At 45.9% G+C, this 18941-nt stretch overlaps 1 protein-coding gene across 1 annotated transcript; it reads left to right on the top strand.

The window, feature by feature from the left end:
- The first annotated feature begins 3026 nt into the window (after positions 1–3026).
- LOC124709043 (glucose dehydrogenase [FAD, quinone]-like) lies at positions 3027–15515 on the top strand. Its single transcript, XM_047240689.1, has 2 exons — positions 3027–3383; positions 13965–15515. Exons 1-2 carry the CDS (start codon positions 3027–3029, stop codon positions 15513–15515), a joined length of 1908 nt encoding a protein of 635 aa, XP_047096645.1.
- The last annotated feature ends 3426 nt before the right edge of the window (positions 15516–18941 follow it).

Genomic DNA, 18941 nt, shown 5'->3' with positions numbered 1-18941 from the left:
TTGGCGCCGTGCAGGTGAGCGCCACAATCAGGACTGCATACGACCGAGGCACACAGGGCCAACACCCGGCATCATGGTGTGGGGAGCGATCTCCTACACTGGCCGTACACCACTTGTGATCGTCGAGGGGACACTGAATAGTGCACGGTACATCCAAACCGTCATCGAACCCATCGTTCTACCATTCCTAGACCGGCAAGGGAACTTGCTGTTCCAACAGGACAATGCACGTCCGCATGTATCCCGTGCCACCCAACGTGCTCTAGAAGGTGTAAGTCAACTACCCTGGCCAGCAAGATCTCCGGATGTGTCCCCCACTGAGCATGTTTGGGACTGGATGAAGCGTCGTCTCACGCGGTCTGCACGTCCAGCACGAACGCTGGTCCAACTGAGGCGCCAGGTGGAAATGGCATGGCAAGCCGTTCCACAGGACTACATCCAGCATCTCTACGATCGTCTCCATGGGAGAATAGCAGCCTGCATTGCTGCGAAAGGTGGATATACACTGTACTAGTGCCGACATTGTGCATGCTCTGTTGCCTGTGGCTATGTGCCTGTGGTTCTGTCATTGTGATCATGTGATGTATCTGACCCCAGGAATGTGTCAATAAAGTTTCCCCTTCCTGGGACAATGAATTCACGGTGTTCTTATTTCAATTTCCAGGAGTGTATATATATATATATATATATATATATATATATATATATATATATATATATATTCTTGACTTGACATCTATTTTGACAAATTTCCTTTTCCTCCACTCATATTAACATCTCAAAACTCTGGCATCTCTCTTCGCACATCCACCCACTGCTGGCGGCTCACCTCAACTGCCCAACGCTACGCAGTGTTCACATCCATCTACCCAACACTACATTGGCGAATAATCCAACAATGCGTCCAACCAGCCACAGATTGCACACAGCGCAGTCTGAAATTTTAATACAGGACGCTACATGGCGTCACCAACATAAAAACGTAAACAGCCTACTTACAAGTTATAACTTTTTGCAAGAGTCGTCAGATTCCGTAATTTCTGTTTTCATTTAAATCTCTTTCTTGGAGACTCAGAACACGAGCTCGCGTCTAGAGATTCAACCAAAGTTACTAAACTATTAATTCAGAATGCAACTGCTTCGAAAATATCAATAGAATTTGTTGTCATTTCATTTATATTATTCCTACCTTCTTCATTGTAGGCCAGGGCGGTAAAAAATCTTCACTGCGTTTGAAACGACAGTTTTACATTGTTTTCGGTACGTCATTTCGCACTTTATATACACCGGCTGCGTTAGCACTACAAGTAAACCCTTGCTTCTGCATTTCTCTCACTACCCAAACACAAACCAATACACTGTACCACGAAAGACGGAAACTACACTTGAATATGCGATATCACGTGGAGAAACACAACGTTCACCTGACGCTGACCAGCTGCACCGTTAACAGTGTACAGGCGACACGAAAGCTATGAGGCGGCACGATGACAGCGCTTAACACCGACGGACTGCATTGAGCGGGTGTGACATTCAAGTGTGTAATTTCATGACGGGAATCTGGTAGTGGTCCAAGGTACACACTGGCAGGCACCACAAGGCGGCAGATGTACGCTACTGGCCAATAAAATTGCTACACCACGAAGATGAAGTGCTACAGACGCGAAATTTAACCGACAGGAAGAAGATGCTGTGATATGCAAATGATTAGCTTTTCAGAGCATTCACACAAGGTTGGCGCCGGTGGCGACACCTACAACGTGCTGACATGAGGAAAGTTTCCAACCGGTTCCTCATACACAAACAGCAGTTGACCGGCGTTGCCAGGTGAAACGTTGTTGTGATGCCTGGTGTAAGGAGGAGAAATGCGTACCAACACGTTTCCGACTTTGATAAAAGTCAGACTGTAGCCTACCGCGATTGCGGTTTATCGTATTGCGACATTGCTGCTCGCGTTGGTCGAGATCTAGTGACTGTTAGCAGAATATGGAATCGGTGGGTTGTAATACGGAACGCCGTGCTGGATCGCAACGGCCTCGTGTCACTAGCAGTCGAGATGACAAGCATCTTATCCGGATGGCTGTAACGGATCGTGCAGCCACGTCTCGATCACTGAGTCAACAGATGGGGACGTTTGCAGAACAACAACCATCTGTACGAACAGTTCGACGAAGTCTGTAGCAGCATGGACTATCAGCCCGCAGACCATGGCTGCGGTTACTCTTGACGCTGCATCACAGACAACAGCGCCTGCGATGGTGTACTCAACGACGCACCTGGGTGCACGAATGGCAAAACGTCATTTTTTCGCATGAATCCGCGTTCTGTTTACAGAATCATGATGGTCGCATCCGTGTTCGGCGACATCGCGGCGAACGCACATTGGAAGCGTGTATTTGTCATCGCCATATTGGCGTATCACTCGGCGTGATGGTATGGGGTGCCATTGGTTACACGTCTCGGTCACCACCTGTTCGCATTGACGGCACTTTGAACAGTGGACGTTACATTTCAGCTGTGTTACGACCCGTGGCTCTACCCTTCATTCAATCCCTCCGAAACCCGACATTTCAGCAGGATAATGGGCCTTTCTGGATACAGAAAATGTTCGACTGCTACCCTGCCAGCACATTCTCCAGTCTCTCACCAATTGAAAACGTGTGATCAATGGTGGCCGAGCAACTGGCTCGTCACAATACACCAGTCATTACTCTTGATGAACTATGATATCGTGTTGGAACTCCATGCGCTGCTGTACCTGTACACGCCATCCAAGCTCTGTTTGGCCCCATGCCCAGGCGTATCAAGGCCGTTATTATGGCCAGAGGTGGTAGTTCTGGGTACTGATTTCTCAGGATGTATGCACCCAAATTGCGTGAAAATGTAATCGCATGTCAGTTTTAGTATAATATGTTTGTCCAATGAATACACGTTTATCATCTTTATTTCGTCTTGGTGTAGCGGTTTTAATGGCCAGTAGTGTAGATGTCGAAATTTTGAAGAAATGTAAATGTTACAGTAGCGATATGTGGTGCGTGTCCAGAGGCAGCCCTGCCCTGATGAGTCCACCCGCGGCTGCAGCCGCTCTTCAGGCGCGCGCTTCGGGCGGGGGCGGCAGTGTCGGCGCCTTGTTCTGGCAGCTGCTGGCCTCCCTGACGCATGCACAGTGCGCACTCGCCGACCGCAGTGCTTTCCCGCGGGACGCGTCGCCCCTGTTGACGGAGTACGACTTCGTGGTGGTCGGCGCCGGGTCTGCGGGGGCTGCGGTGGCTGCGAGGCTCTCCGAGAACCCCGGCTGGAGGGTTCTGCTCCTGGAGGCGGGAGGAGACCCTTCCCCAACGTCGGATGTCCCCGGTCTCTCTCTGACATTGTGGCAGACCGAGGTACGTCCCCACATCCTACATCCCCGTCTGCGTCTACGTCCGTAATCTCCAAAACCACCGTGACGTGGATGGCACGTGGTACTTCCCACTGCATTTCTTTCATCCCAGTCACGCATGGAGGAGGGGAAAAACTACGGATCGAATGGCTCTGTGCGCGAAGTAATCAGATCAACCTTGTTTCTGTAGTCCCTCTATGGGAGCGGCATGTAGGAAGCTGTGGTAAATTCCTACTTTCTACGCTTCATACTAGTAGGGGAGAGCGTTCTACCTTGGAATACTTTTCAGACTTTTGCCTTTAGCCAGGCCTGTGATTCAAATTTATTTTCTTATTCCATCTTGCAATGATAGTATTCACTTTTTGTGTGCTGCAGTCCTTCGCTCAAATTACAAAAATTATTCCAAAATACAATATGGCCACGAACCTAGGAACAAATTTCCTATTCAAGTCACAAAGCGCTGCAACTGAGAAAATGTTATCAATATGGCTCTTAATAGTGAATGTGCTACATTGTAACTCGGTGAGTCGCCGAAAATCAAAGAAAGACAACAATAGTGGTGAACGGACAACGAAGACAACACAACAGAACGACAAGTTCCAAGAGCGAACCAAAGCAAGAGCCTAAATGTAGCACTATCAGGAACTAAGCAATAGTACAATGAGCAATACGAGAGAGCACCTGTGCTATGCATTCTGGCGCGCTTTGAACTTGTTGGGCTGTATTGGGGGAAGAGACCAAACTACGAGGTCATCGGTGTCATCGGATAAGGGGAGGACAGGGAAGGAATTCAGCCGTGCCCTTTCAAAGGAACCATCGCGGCATTTGCCTGGAGCGATTTAGGGAAATCACGGGAAACCTAAATCAGGATGACCGGACGCGGGATTGAACCGTCGTCGTCCCGCATGCGAAACCAGTGTGCTAACCACTGCGCCCCCTCTCTCGGTGAACTTGTTGGGGTTGTGATACCAAATCACCCTCCCCCCGGCCCCTCCCGAAATGGGCACGTTGGATCTGAAGTGACCTTCTTGATGTTTTGGAGAGTGAACAGCCAGAACGGTTTGTGTCCCGGTGGTGGAGCCCACCAGCTGGAAGAAGGTCCGTGGGACGTCGAGTAATACAATGGGGAACGGCAGTGTGGGAGATGAGTGGATCTATGCTGTGGTGAGGTCTCAACAATCTCCTTACCTGCATCCACAGGAACTGCCAGCAGTGGCCTAGAGTGCAAACTGTACTCGTTTGGTTGAGGGATTTTCAAGGGTGCGCAGTCGTACTCCGAACTTCGAGTGACCCATCAATGGTGGCGCAATCTGTAGTTGGGATGAAGTTGGCTGGTATGCTGATGCTCCAAATGCCTTGGAGTAACAACTGTTCTAAGGTGCTGCCCATGTGTGGCCACCACCATAGCTGGCATCCACGGATATTTTGCGCCATATGAAAGCGCTCAGATCTCTGAATCTGGGGGGAGGGGGAATTATCCAGCATGTTGGATCAGAGGTTCTGAGGCCTGTGGTGCTAGGAAGTGCAGGAGAGTATGCAGCTGCCCCGTATGAAGCAGCTCTGCTGGGCTGTGGTCATGGACACGTTCAGTCCTGTAAGTGCTCAGGAACATTGTGAGTGCCTCTGCAGTAGTGTATATGCTCACTGCTGTCAACATTTGCTGTTTAAACATCCACACCATCTGCTACACTTCACTATTGGACGATGGATGGAGAGTGTGTTTAATGCTATTGGCATTGCAAAACTGTTCAAAGGCCAATGCCATGAACTAAGGCCCACTGTCAGACATGAGGATGTGGGGAAGCCCTTCGATGGCGAGAATCTGTATAAGTACATTGAAGATGGCGTTTTTTAATGGTGGACGCCATGCTAACCACATATGGTAGCTGGAATAAGCGTCCAGGACAGTGAGAAACATAGAGCACAGAACGGACCACCAAGGTCCATATGAGGTCTACACTACTGGCCATTAAAATGGCTACACCAAGAAGAAATGCGGATGATAAACGGGTATTCATTGGAAAAATGTATTATACTAGTACTGACATGTGATTACATTTTCACGCAGTTCGGTTGCATAGATCCTGAGAAATCAGTACCCAGAACAACCACTTCTGGCCGTAATAATGGCCTTGATACTCCTGGGCACTGAGTCAAACAGAGCTCGGATGGCGTGTACAGGTGCAGCTGCCCATTTAGCTTTAACACGATACCACTGTTCATCAAGAGTAGTGACTGGCGTATTGTGACGAGCCAGTTGCTCGGCCACCATTGACCGCACGTTCTGAATTGGTCAGGGCATCACTCGAACATTTTCTATATCCAGAAAGGCCCGTACAAGACCTGCACCATGCGGTCGTGGATTATCCTTTTGAAATGTAGGGTCTCGCAAGGATAGAATGAAGAGTAGAGCCACGGGTCGTAACACATCTGAAATGTAACGTCCACTGTTCAAAGTGCCGTCAATGCGAACAAGAGGTGACCAAGACGTGTAACCAATGGCACACCATACCATCACGCCAGGTGATACGCCAGTATGGCGATGACGAATGTACGCTTCCAATGTGATTTCACCACGATGTCGCCAAACACGGATGCGACCATCATGATGCTGTAAACAGAACCTGGATTCATCCGAAAAAACGACGTTTTGCCATTCGTGCACCCACGTTTGTCGCTGAGCACACCATCGCAAGGGCTCCTGTCTGTGATGCAGCGTCAAGTATAACCGCAGCCATGGACTCCGAGGTGATAGTCCGTGCTGCTACAAACGTAAAAAAAAAAAAAAAAAAAAAAAAAAAAAAAAAAAAAAAAAAAGTGTGTGAAATCTCATGGGACTTTGTTGCTAAGGTCATCAGTCCCTAAGCTTACACCTACTTAACCCACGCCCGAGGGAGGACTCGAACCTCCATCGGGACCAGCTGCACAGTCCATGACTGCAGCGCCTGAGACCGCTCGGCTAATCCCGCGTGGCCTGCAAACGTCGTCGAACTGTTCGTGCAGATGGTTGTTGTCTTGCAAACGTCCCCATCTGTTGACTCAGGGATCGAGACGTGGCTGCACGATCCGTTACAGCCATGCTGATAAGATGCCTGTCATCCCGACTGCTAGTGATACGAGGCCGTTGGGATCCAGCACAGCGTTCCGTATTACCCTCCTGAACCCACTGATTCCATATTCTGCTAACAGTCATTGCATCTCGAACAACGCGAGCAGCAATGTCGCGATACGATAAATCGCAATCGCGACAGGCTACAATCCGACCTTTATCAAAGTCGGAAACGTGATGGTACCCATTTCTCCTCCTTACACGAACCATCACAACAACGTTTAACCAGGCAACGCTGGTCAACTGCTGTTTGTGTATGAGAAATCAGTTGGAAACTTTCCTCATGTCAGCACGTTGTAGGTGTCGTCACCGGCGCCAACCTTGTGTGAATGTTCTGAATAGCTAATCACAGCATCTTCTTCCTGTCGGTTATATTTCGCGCCTGTAGTACGTCATCTTCGTAGTGTAGCAATTGTAATGGCCAGTAGTGTACATATCGGCAGGGAATTGGCCATGGGCCGAAAGACTGAGGCACAATAGACTGATTTTGGGCACACACGGGACAGCTGCGCACCGCGGCCTCCACATCTTTATTCAGTGCTGACCAGTAGTCATGTCGCCTGTGAACGGCTTTCATCCAACACATACCTCAATGCCCACAAAGGAGGAGTTCCAAGACAAGGCAGCATAAGGTAGTTGCGATGACAATAGGGGCGTATTCTTCTCAGTATCCAGCTGTAGAACACTGGAGATAGCAACAAATGATGAGAAAGGCGAGCCTTGGCCCAGAGTTCTGGACCAGCAGATTTTGAAAAATAAGTGGGCCACCCATGTAGCACATGTACGTAACATGCCATAACATAGGGTCATCAGCACATTTCTGCAGTGACGTGAGTATCAGTAATGGGAAACCCATCCAAGGTGTGTTGTCATTCTACATCAGTGAGAAAGATTTCCTGTTGGTCAGATGTTCAGTCTGGTCCCGAGGGTAGATGAGAGAGCCAATCCACGTTTGCATGTTGTGCAGTGGGCTTGTGTTCAATAGTTCAGTGATAAGAATTGAGGAAAAGAGCCTAACACTGGAGCCTTTGAGCCATCTGTTCTGGAAGCCGAGAGTGTGGCTCAGAGAGTGACAGCCACTCTTTGTAGCCAGTAATGAGGCTAAATTTAGTCCCAAAGAGGTACAGGTGGAATTTCTTAATGACAAAGATGATCGCCAAAGCCTCGATGTGAGAGTAGTTTCTCTGAGCAGGTGTCATTGCCTTCAATGTATAGGCGATGGGTTTTTCGTTACGGTGCACAAGCACTGGACCATTGCCGTAGCGGGAAGCATCACCCACCAAAACAAACGGATGTGATGGCGGAAAAGGCGTAAGGCAGGGCACTGAACATGACACGTGCGTCAGCTAGGTGAAAGCACGCTCATGGGCAGCCAACCAGCGGAACTAAACGCCCTTCTTCCGCAACTGGTTGAGTGGATGCGTACATAATGTGTGCTACTTTTGGGAGGAACCTAGAGTAATAATTCACCTAACCCAAAAAGGTCTGAAGCTCCTGTAGGTCTTGGAGACGTGAGAGGTCAACAGTTATCACGTTGCGAGTCAGTGGGTTGAACCCTTCTTTGTTGTCAAGTGTCCAGCGTATTCCGCTCTCTCCTGAAATAATGGGCTTTTATGTAGGTGGTACTTGAGCCCTGCATCATAATAAAGGGGATGCATAAGCTGGGGATGTGGTCTTGGTGCATAGCCCTGTCACTATTGCGATTGTCGGGGAATGGAATGGGGCTGCAAATACGGCTGCTCCCTAGCTGTCTTCTAACTAGGGTGTGATCTCCTACCCTTTCTATAGTCAGGCATATGCGTTGAACACCTGTTAAGTGCATAATTAAAATACTCTCGATGCTGCTGACCGACAAGTACAAATTGGTTCAAGTGGCTCTAAGCACTATGGGGCTTAATATCTGAGGTGATCACTCCCCTAGACTTAGAACTACTTAAACCTAACTAACCTAGGGATATCACACACATCCATGCCCGAGACAGGATTGGAACCTGCCACCGGTTCCGGACTGTAAAGCCTACAACTGCTCAGCCACAGCGGCCGGCGACAAGTGTAGATGTTAACCCGGAGGCTGATGTCAAAATGTTCAAATGTGTGTGAAATCTTATGGGACTTAACTGCTAAGGACATCAGGAATGCGTGTGTCAAGTTCACCAAAATTCATAAGTTTTTACTCATACCTAAATACGGTTCATTGGTGGTATCTTCCGAATAGTTACGTGCCGTTTTAATTATTACTCGAGCCCTCAATAGCGATACTGAACACGCTATAAATTTTCATAGTTGTTGAATACTGAAGAACATCGATTAATATTTAGAGAATCGATCAGTGAGCTAAAACACGGCCTAGTCCCGATGATGTGATGTTCACTCGACACTAGCGGAGCTCCTAAGTATCGGATGCCACAAAATATTCAGAGACCCGACTGGTTTAAACACAGTTAAAGTCCAGTGGCACTGTTTCACAATCAGCCACCTAAAGGTGGTGAAAATAATTAGAGTGCAGCCTGATCATATCAGAAACTAAGTCCCGTTGCCATCCCAAAGCACACTTCAGAATGCTCAAAAATAAACAGAGCCCCACTGCAGCGCTTCTGCGGCTAGGTGCGGCGGCACTCGAATGGAAACAGCTACGGTTTTGCGGCAAAGTCCCGTTCGCTTGCAGAAACAATCACCAAAAGACACAACCCGTGAGAAACACAAGTCCCTCCTGTGTTCCACACCGATAATACCCTAAGTCCGGATTCGTCGTGAAAATTCTGTCTTCCGTTTGCGTGCACACGTGAAAAAGTTCAACACTTCTGGAACCGCAAAACTATCACCAAAGTGTTCTGGAGCTATGTGTCAGCTCTGCTTAAATACGCTCCATCCGAATTTCTCCAAGCTACGCCACGTAACTGCTTTCCATTGATCGCCACTTCTTTGCATAACATTTTACATCGAAGAACAATTTTAATTCTGTTTGCGCCATTATATGCGCACTCAAATTCTTACCAAAAAACCTATGTTCCACAAATTTATAGCTGCAATAGTTTGCCCAGAATTAATGTTTAATGTGTTCCAATTATCTTTGCAGAGTGCGAAAGCAGTTTTTGTCCATTTGTGGTACCAAATAACATTACAGTTCTTTATAAGGCACGACTTCCCATACGGATTTGGAGTGCTCTTTTTGATACACTGATCAGAATTTACGTATTTGTAAAGAATAAACAAATATGGGCAAAACTATGCAAAAATTATTAATAAACAAAATAACGCCACAATAACTACAAATATCACAAACTAATGATGTTGAGATGTGTTTATCGACACCCACTATCATCCACTGCCTTTCTGTTCGTGTATCTGTCTTGTATTATTTGTTTTCATTAATTATTAGAAACAAATTTTAAAAAAACCTGATGTTTTACCAAAGAAATATTAATGCTGCAAGCTATACAAGTATATCAGTCGTTATATTTCGAAGAGACCTTAACAATTAGCACTCGTTGTGCTCTGTACCTGCATCAGTTCAAAAGTTATAAATTATTCAACAAATTTCAGATATTGTAGAGTACTTAAAGTAATAGTTGAATTTTGATATTTGCGCAGTAAAGTAACGGATAATGGCCGAAGTAGAGAGGATATAAAATGTATACTAGCAATGGCAAAGAAAATCGTTCCTGAAGAAGAGAAATTTGGTAACTTAGAATATAGATTTTAATCTTAGAAAGTCTTTTATGAAAGTATTTGTATGGAATGTAGACGTGTATGGAAGTGAAACATGAGCGATAAACAGTTTAGACAATAAGACAAGAGAACCTTTTGAAATGTGGTGCTACAGCAGAATGCTGAAGTTTAGATGCATTGATCACGTAACTAATGAGGAGGCACTGAATAGAACTGGTGAGAAAAGAAGTTTGTGGCACAACGGACTAGAAGAAGGGATCGGTTGGCAGGACACATTATGAGACGTTAAAGGATCACCAACTCAGTATTGGAGGAAAGTGTGTGTTGGGGGGGGGGGGGGGGGAAGTCGTACATGGGGACCAAGAGAAGTATACAGAAAGCAGATTCAGAACGATGTAATTTGTAGTTGTTATTTGGAGATGAAGAGGGTTGCACGGGATAGAGCAGAATGGGGATCTGCATCAGACCAGTCTTCGGACTGAAGAAAACAACAATAACTGGGTCTTTAAACAAGGTTATTAGACTGACACCAACAAAAGTAAAGTAATTACAAGAGCTGAAATGACTCAGCCGATACCGATTAAACTGAATTAATAAATGAAATGCTAAAAGTAATAGATGACTATTACTATTCTGGAAGCACATACTTTGGAAGTACATTTAACTGAAAATGACCGAAGCAAAAGAGGATATAAAATAAAGACCGCAAATAGCAAGAAAAGAATTTTTGAAAAAGAGAAATTTGTTATCACACGATGTGAATTTGCCTGTCAGTAAATCTTTCTTGAACGTATTTTCTGTTGTGAAGTGTAATGTGAAATAATATTTGGACAATAAGAGTTACGGACAAATCGGAATATAAGCTCTTTACATATACTACTGGCCATTAAAATTGCTACACCAACAAGAAGTGCAGATGATAAACGGGTATTCATCGGACAAATATATTATACTAGAACTGACATGTGATTACATTTTCACGCAATTTGGGTGCATAGATCCTGAGAAATCAGTACTCAGAACATCCAGAACAACCACCTCTGGCCGTAATAACGGCCGTGATACGCCCGGGCATTGAGTCAAACAGAGCTTGGATGGCGTGTACAGGTACAGTTGTCCATGCAGCTTCAACATGATACCACAGTTCATCAAGAGTAGTGACTGGCGTATTGTGACGAGCCATTGCTCGGCCACCATTGACCAAACGTTTTCAATTGGTGAGAGATCTGGAGAATGTGCTGGCCACAGCCGCAGTCGAACATTTTCTGTGTTCAGAAATGCCCGTACATGACCTGCAAAATGCAGTCGTGCATTATCCTGCTGAATGTAGGGGTTCGCAGGGATCGAATGAAGGGTAGAGCCACGGGTCGTAACACATCTGAAATGTAACGTCCACTCTTCAAAGTGCCGTCAATGCGAACAAGAGGTGACTGAGACGTGTAACCGATGGCACTCCATTCCATCACGCAGGGTGATACGCCAGTATGGCGATGACGAATACACGCTTCCAATGTGCGTTCACCGCGATGTCGCCAAACACGGATGCGACCATCATGATGTTGTAAACAGAACCTGGATTTATCCGAAAAAATGACGTTTTGCCATTGTGCGCCGGCCGAAGTGGCCGTGCGGTTAAAGGCGCTGCAGTCTGGAACCGCAGGACCGCTACGGTCGCAGGTTCGAATCCTGCCTCGGGCATGGATGTTTGTGGTGTCCTTAGGTTAGTTAGGTTTAACTAGTTCTAAGTTCTAGGGGACTAATGACCTCAGCAGTTGAGTCCCATAGTGCTCAGAGCCATTTGAACCATTTGAACCATTGTGTACCTAGGTTCGTCGTTGAGTACACCATCGCAGGCACTCCTATCTGTGATGCAGCGTCAAGGGTAACCGCAGCTCTGGTCTCCGAGCTGATAGTCCATGCTGCTGCAAACGTCGCCGAACTCTTCTTGCAGATGGTTGTTGTATTGCAAATGTCCCTATCTGTTGACTCAGGGATCGATACGTGCCTTGACGATCCGTTACAGCCATGCGGATAAGATGCCTGTCATCTCGACTGGTAGTCGAGAACCAGCACGGCGTTCCGTATTACCCTCCTGAACCCACCGATTCCATATTCTGCTAACAGTCATTGAATCTAGACCAACGGGAGCAGCAATGTCGCGATACGATAAGCCGTAATCGCAATAGGCTACAATCCGAGCTTTATCAAAGCCGGAAACGTGTTGGTACGCATTTTTCCTCCTTACACCAGGCAGCGCCGGTCAACTGCTGTTTGTGTAGGAGAAATCGGTTGTAACTTTCCTCATGTCAGCACGTTGTAGGTGTCTAAACCGGCGTCAAACACGTTTGAATGCTCTAGAAAGCTAATCATTTGCAATCACAGCATCTTCTTCCTGTCGGTTAAATTTCGCGTCTGTAGCACGTCATCTTCGTGGTGTAGCAATTTTAATGGCCAGTAGTGTATGTTGCTGCAGATGAGTGTTGGGAATTTGATAGCTAAGAACATCTCACTAGTGCTACAGATGAATGTTGCGAATTTGGTAGATAGGAACATGTCACAAATGAGAGTAACAAGTGTGCTAGGACCACTGTTGTTTGCTGTATACATAAGTGATTTGGCGAACAGTGTAAGCTGCAGTGTGCAACCGTTTGCTGTTGTTGCTGTGGTGTATCGGAAGATGTCGTCGTTGAGTGACTGTAGGAGCATACAAGGTAACTTAGAGAAAATTTCTAGTTGGTTTGATGAACCGCAGCTAGTTCCAAATGTAAAAAAAAATGAAAATTAAATGCATATGAGTAGGAAAAACGAACCCATAATTTTCGAGAAAGCATTGTTGTGTGGTGCTTGAAATAGTCAAATCGATTAAATATCTAGGTGCAAAGTTGTAAGCAACATAAAATGAAATGAGCGTGTAAGTATCATAGTGCGGAAGTACGAATGCTTTACTTCGGTTTATTGGGAGGATTTTACGAAAGAGTGGTTCATCTGTAAAGGAGACCGTATGTAGGACACTAGTGCAACGCATTGTTGAGCACTGTTCGAGTGTTTGAGATGTGCACCAGGTCAGATTAAAGAAAGATATCGAAGCAATTCAGAGGCAGGCTGCTAGATTCGTTACCGTACGTCAGAACGACGCGCAAGTATTACAGAGTTGCTTCAGGAACTCAAATTGTCATCATTAGAGGGAGGAGCACTACTGCGAAAATTTAAGGAACCAGCATTTGAGGCTGACTGCAGAGCGACTTTGCTGCCGAAAACGTACATTTTGCGTAGTGACCATGAAGGACAAATTAGAGAGATTCGGGCTTATACGGAGGCAGATAGATAGCTGTTTTTCCCCTCGCTCTGTCTACAAGTGGAAAAGAAAGGATACGGCTAGTAGTCGTACAGAGTACCCACCGCCACGCACCATACGTTGGCTTGAGGTATATGGATGTAGATATAGGTGTAGAAAACGTACTGACTCCTCTTGAGGGGAAAAGTGAATTGCTTCAAAATTTGGCCAAAGGGTATAATAGATTCGTAAGACAGCTCCTCATTGCATCTCAGAATATTTAATTTTGTAATTTAAGTATTAGTGGAAAAAAGTGAAGTGGGCGTTCGAGTCTTGACCACAGTAGGGAGGTTTAAATGGATGTAGGCTGCAGTAGTTATCCAGGGGTAAGGAGATTTACACAGAGAGGCTAGCGTGAGACCTACATCAAACCTGTCTTCAGCCTGAAGAGCACAACAACAAACCCAACTAATTATATAAGATTTCACTGAATATCAGGAGGGGCATAAACAAATGGATAATTTTTGTTTCAGATGGATTGGGCGTACCAGACTGAACCGGAAGGTCGCGCTTGTCTGTCACAGGTGGATGGAAGGTGTGCTTGGCCACGAGGCAAAGGCCTCGGTGGTAGCAGTTCAATCAACGGCATGACATATATCAGAGGCAGCCCACAGGACTACGATGGCTGGGCAGCACTCGGTAACGATGGCTGGTCGTACCAGGAAGTATTGCCCTTCTTCAAGAAGCTAGAGGCCTTTGAAGAGGAGGAACTGAAGAAAAGACCGCACATGGCAAGTGTACATGGGTGCAGTGGTCCTATTCACGTCACGAAACCAGAGCGCCTAGATCCTGCCTTTGAGACACTAGACGCCGCTGCCAAAGAACTAGACTACAGAATTATTGAGGACTACAGTGCCGAGTCCCATGTGGGGTTTGGGAATACACACTGTTCCATCAGTAATGGTTTGAGGTGGAGCACAGCTCGTGGATATTTATTGCCAGTGACAGAGAGGTCGAACCTGCATGTCCTGAAGTTTGCATACGTAACCAAGGTTCTGATTCGGGAAAAGGACCAGGCAGCATACGGCTTACAGTTTCTCAAAGACGGCACTATCAAGGAAGTTAGAGCAAGAAAGGAAGTAATATTGTCAGCAGGAGTTATCAACACACCTCACATACTGATGCATTCTGGAATTGGGCCAAAAGCCCACTTGGATAAGGTTGGTGTACCAGTGCTGAAGGATCTCAAAGTAGGTTACAATCTTCAGGACCATCTGGTTTATTTTGGACTATGTTACACAAGGAAACATTTGGTGGGAACAACAGCTGAAGAGAATTTCTTTAAATATTTGATGAACAGGACAGGTTCTCTTTCAACACCAGGACTCATTTCTTACACAGGGTTCACAGTGACAGATAAAGCGCCACCTGTCCTTCCTAGTATCGATACAACTAACTACCCAGATATACAGCTCATGTTTTCGCTTGCCCAACGCACCACTAACATCTTTACTGCCAAAGCTCTCACTTTGGATGAAGAAACCACGAACGCCCTGAAGAAACTTGTTGAAAACGAGGACGTGATATTAGTTTCGTTGGTATTATTAGCGCCTAGGAGCCGTGGTCGCATCAGGCTGAAGAGTACCGACCCGACGGACCTGCCACTCATCTACCCTGGCTACCTTGAAGACCCTGATGACTTCGAGAATCTACTTGCTGGGGTGGAGTTCGCCCAGAGGTTTGGCTCGACAGAGGCGATGCAGAAAGCTGGTTACTCTGTAAAGCAGTTCCCTCTGAAGAACTGCAACCGCTCATCGCTGCTGAAACACGACTACTGGCGATGCGCTGTGGCACACCTCACCAGCTCAGGGTACCACCCTGTGGGCACCGCCAAGATGGGGCCCTCCGCGGATGCAGACGCGGTCGTTGACCCGTGGCTGCGAGTCCACGGCGTGCGCAATCTACGTGTAGCTGACGCGTCCGTCATGCCAGTCATTGTTCGCTGCAACACCAACGTCGCCTCCATCATGATCGGCGAGAAGTGTGCGCATATGGTGACTGAAGAGTGGCGGCACCGCTCCTAGGGGTGGACAAACAGAACTTAGACGAGAGATCCTTACATAGAAGGTAGGACAAAAGAAGGGCTTGAACTGCAGTACCAAAGGTATCATTTCTATTAAAAGTAATATAATTTGAGTTCTGAGCCGGAATGTTAATTTCTAGGTTTTAAAAAGGAAGTCAGTGCAAAATAAATTGAAGAAAATAATTTTAAGTGCTTTTTTAGTTAATACAATACAATAGCTATCTGTAGACGTTATTGTGTTTATACAGATAACAGTAAATAATGCAAATATTGACTGACTAACCAAATAATATATAAAGCAAATAACAAGGACCTGCAGCAAAAACCTAGTGTGCCACAGCAAGGCTGGTGGAATTCTAGCCCTGTTTCATGTATTACACTTATTGTACCGAGAATTCCTCCGGGTTGTATGGCCGTGGTCCATGGAACTCTTCTATCCCTGACGTTTCGTCCAAAGCTGCGTAGGACATCTTCGGAGGTGCTCCTGGTTGTGCTGAGTTTTGCCGACTGACAAGTCGGACGTCGAAGTACGCCCTAAATACCGTGGAAAGTGGGTCTGGTCTGGTATTTAGGCCGTTCTTCCACGTACGACTCGTCAGTCGGTACGCCCTAAATACCGTGGAAAGTGGGCCTGGTCTGGTATTTAGGCCTTTCTTCTACGTCCGACTCGTCAGTCGGTAAGACAGCACAACCAGGAGCACCTCCGAAGATGTCCTACGCAGCTTTGGACGAAACGTCAGGGATAGAAGAGTTCCATGGACTACGGCCATACAACCCGGAAAAATTCTCGTCAGTTGAAATATCCGGTCGTGAAAGTCTTCATTGTACACTTATGGTAGTTGTAAGGTTATGTAATTTTTATTCTTTTCAAGGTTCAAGTGCAACAAGCAAATTGATTTACGTCGGATTTTTTGATAACAGGTATTCTTTAACATCAGTAAGGAATCAGAGCGCAAGCTCGAGTCATACAGAGTACTCACACAAGTATATTTTATAATAACATGTACAGTATGCGTAATCTTGCGGGTTTGCGACGATTGATTGAGTCAATATACGAGTAGTGTGGTCTTTGGCAATTCGCTTTGAGATGTCGAGGAGTTCGGATGTGTGCTGATGAACGGTGTATCAGTCGCGACTGAAGTGTTAAAGTATTTCGGGTCACAAGTCTTCTAAAATTTCTACAGGAGTTCGGGAACTTAGAAAAAGATTCGACAGATGTACTCGTGGATTTCAAAGCTGAAAGGAAGAACAGTATTTGAATTGTAGCTTCTGAATACGTTCATAAACTCTGAACTGAAGCTTCGTGCTACCAACCATAATCCTGCATGAAATTTCATAAAGTTATAGAAAGTTAACTGAACAGTAACAAGATACTGCCAAGGGTGTGCGACCTTCCTGTACACACATATGAAGCCAATGAACTTTAGAGATCGGTCACGCTCACTGTTCACTCCTCCGACGTACAGAGCTAGTGTAGAGAAAGATAGTACTTCGCTAGAGCCACGTACTCATCATGCCTAGCCACCAAGTCCAGACAACATGCTACAGATAGAAATTCTGGGTGACATGGTGTAGTGGAGACGTACGGCTCAGCACCCAAGTGTCACCTTCGGTAGGGTCATCAGCTGGCAACAACATGAGGAAGAGGTGGGGGCCAAAGCAATGAGCTGGCTACGCCACCTCTCTGTGCTGCTACACCCGACGTTACATTTTATCCGGGCCCTGTAATAGTCTCGTATGGTGGAGATATCATTTTGGATATCTCGTCCGATACTCCCATCGGCCATCTACAGTGGTAACTAAATCAAACTCACAACTTGCTTGCACCTACTTCGTGATTTTGTGGTCGTCGAACTCTACAAATTCCTTCCGGGATTTGTACAGGTGATCAGGCAGATACCTCTACTAGAACAGTGTCACAATTCCAGCTTGGTTACAGCACGCAAAGCTGTAAAACATCACCATGCAGGCGAAACTGGTTTCTTCCAGAATATTGACTAACAACTGTCTTTATTCTACGTGTGTTTGTGTGTTGTGTGTTTCAGATAGACATCAGAGAACACAACCAACAGGAACAACGGTAATACCGACCACCCAGAACGTCTGAATGAAGAGCCAAAAGAGATCAGCATTCGTAGGAAAGCGGAAGTCAATATTGTCCACTAGGAAGAACTCGTCCTTTTCCAATGTTTCCCAGAGACCAGCGTAACCCAGTTTTTATTGTTGGACAGCTTTGCTGCATCTTTTTGCTCATCTATGAGGCAAACGTTTATCCCGACACTTAGTATAATGTTATCTGAGTTGAGAATGAAATTCTGGATTAAGGGAGTTCAGCAGCCAATGAGATATGTGTCTGAATGATATTTCCGCCATTTGACTGTACATCTGCCATTATCCAGTACAGCAATGTTGGGTTTGCTTGTAATTAGGCTTCGTTAAGTGAAGCCATCGTCAAAATCTATTGAACTTGGCGTCCCCACGTGTAGATAACTATAAAATCGATGGAATGAGTGGCAGACAGGTAGCAAACATGTTTTCCAGCAATAAAACAATCGAGTCGCAGAATGAGCGCCAAATATCCTATTGAAGTTACTAGTTCATTAACTCCGTTCAAAAATTATTACATGACTGGCCCAAAAATATGAAAAGATTATCAATGAGACATTTGTTACACCGCTGTCTGCCGAATTTTGCTAAAAAGAGTCAAACTTCAGGAAACTTTTCCTTTGATGGTTAGAAGCAAAATAGGTCATACGGCACATGGTCATAAATGCATGCTGTCTCAGGTACAGGTTATTTATTAACTCAACATGCCTGCACAGTACAATGAAGTGCAAGATATGCAATGATGAGACACCGTTAGATTAGGTGTCAGAAGTGGCTCTCATGGGCCTCGAAGCATATGCAAACACGCCCCAGCAGAGGCTGACGCACGTGTTCAAATGCACCATATTGGAACCGAGTGTCATCATGGGCAGCATGAATCTATTGCTCCAGATTCTGCAGGTCCGGTATGGGTTGCGGATATACTTCTTTCAGGTGGTATACAGGAGACAATCTGAAGGGTTGAGATCCAGTGACCAGGCTGGACCACCTTGTACGATCCCTCGGGTGGGGTAGGTGTTGTAAAGATGCCTCTACACAGAAATGCAGAAGTGAGCTGGAGCACCATCATGTAGTAACCACATTCTCAGTTGCGGTTCGTCGAAAATTACACCAATGTGGTGCAATGTATTGGGCGATAGCCTTTTGATGTACAGCGGTAATAATTGTAACTAAGGTACATATATTATGTATACAAATTGAACTGTTTGAATATATTTAAATTCTATAATTAATAGTCCATATTACAAGAAATAAAATAAAATTAAAAAAAAGGTTGGCATCACCCAGAATCAAACACAGACTAGCGACTTGCCACTCTATG

Source organism: Schistocerca piceifrons, chromosome 7 (assembly GCF_021461385.2).
Source record: "Schistocerca piceifrons isolate TAMUIC-IGC-003096 chromosome 7, iqSchPice1.1, whole genome shotgun sequence".
Lineage (NCBI taxonomy): Eukaryota > Metazoa > Arthropoda > Insecta > Orthoptera > Acrididae > Schistocerca > Schistocerca piceifrons.
This window is presented reverse-complemented; position numbering and strand designations above follow the sequence as displayed.

Bases quoted from the DNA above. Each gene is read 5' to 3' on its own strand.
- LOC124709043 (XM_047240689.1), top strand. From the start codon at position 3,027: ATGTGGTGCGTGTCCAGAGGCAGCCCTGCCCTGATGAGTCCACCCGCG. The intron at 3,384-13,964 runs GTACGTCCCCAC...TTTTTGTTTCAG, and splicing joins TGACATTGTGGCAGACCGAG to ATGGATTGGGCGTACCAGAC.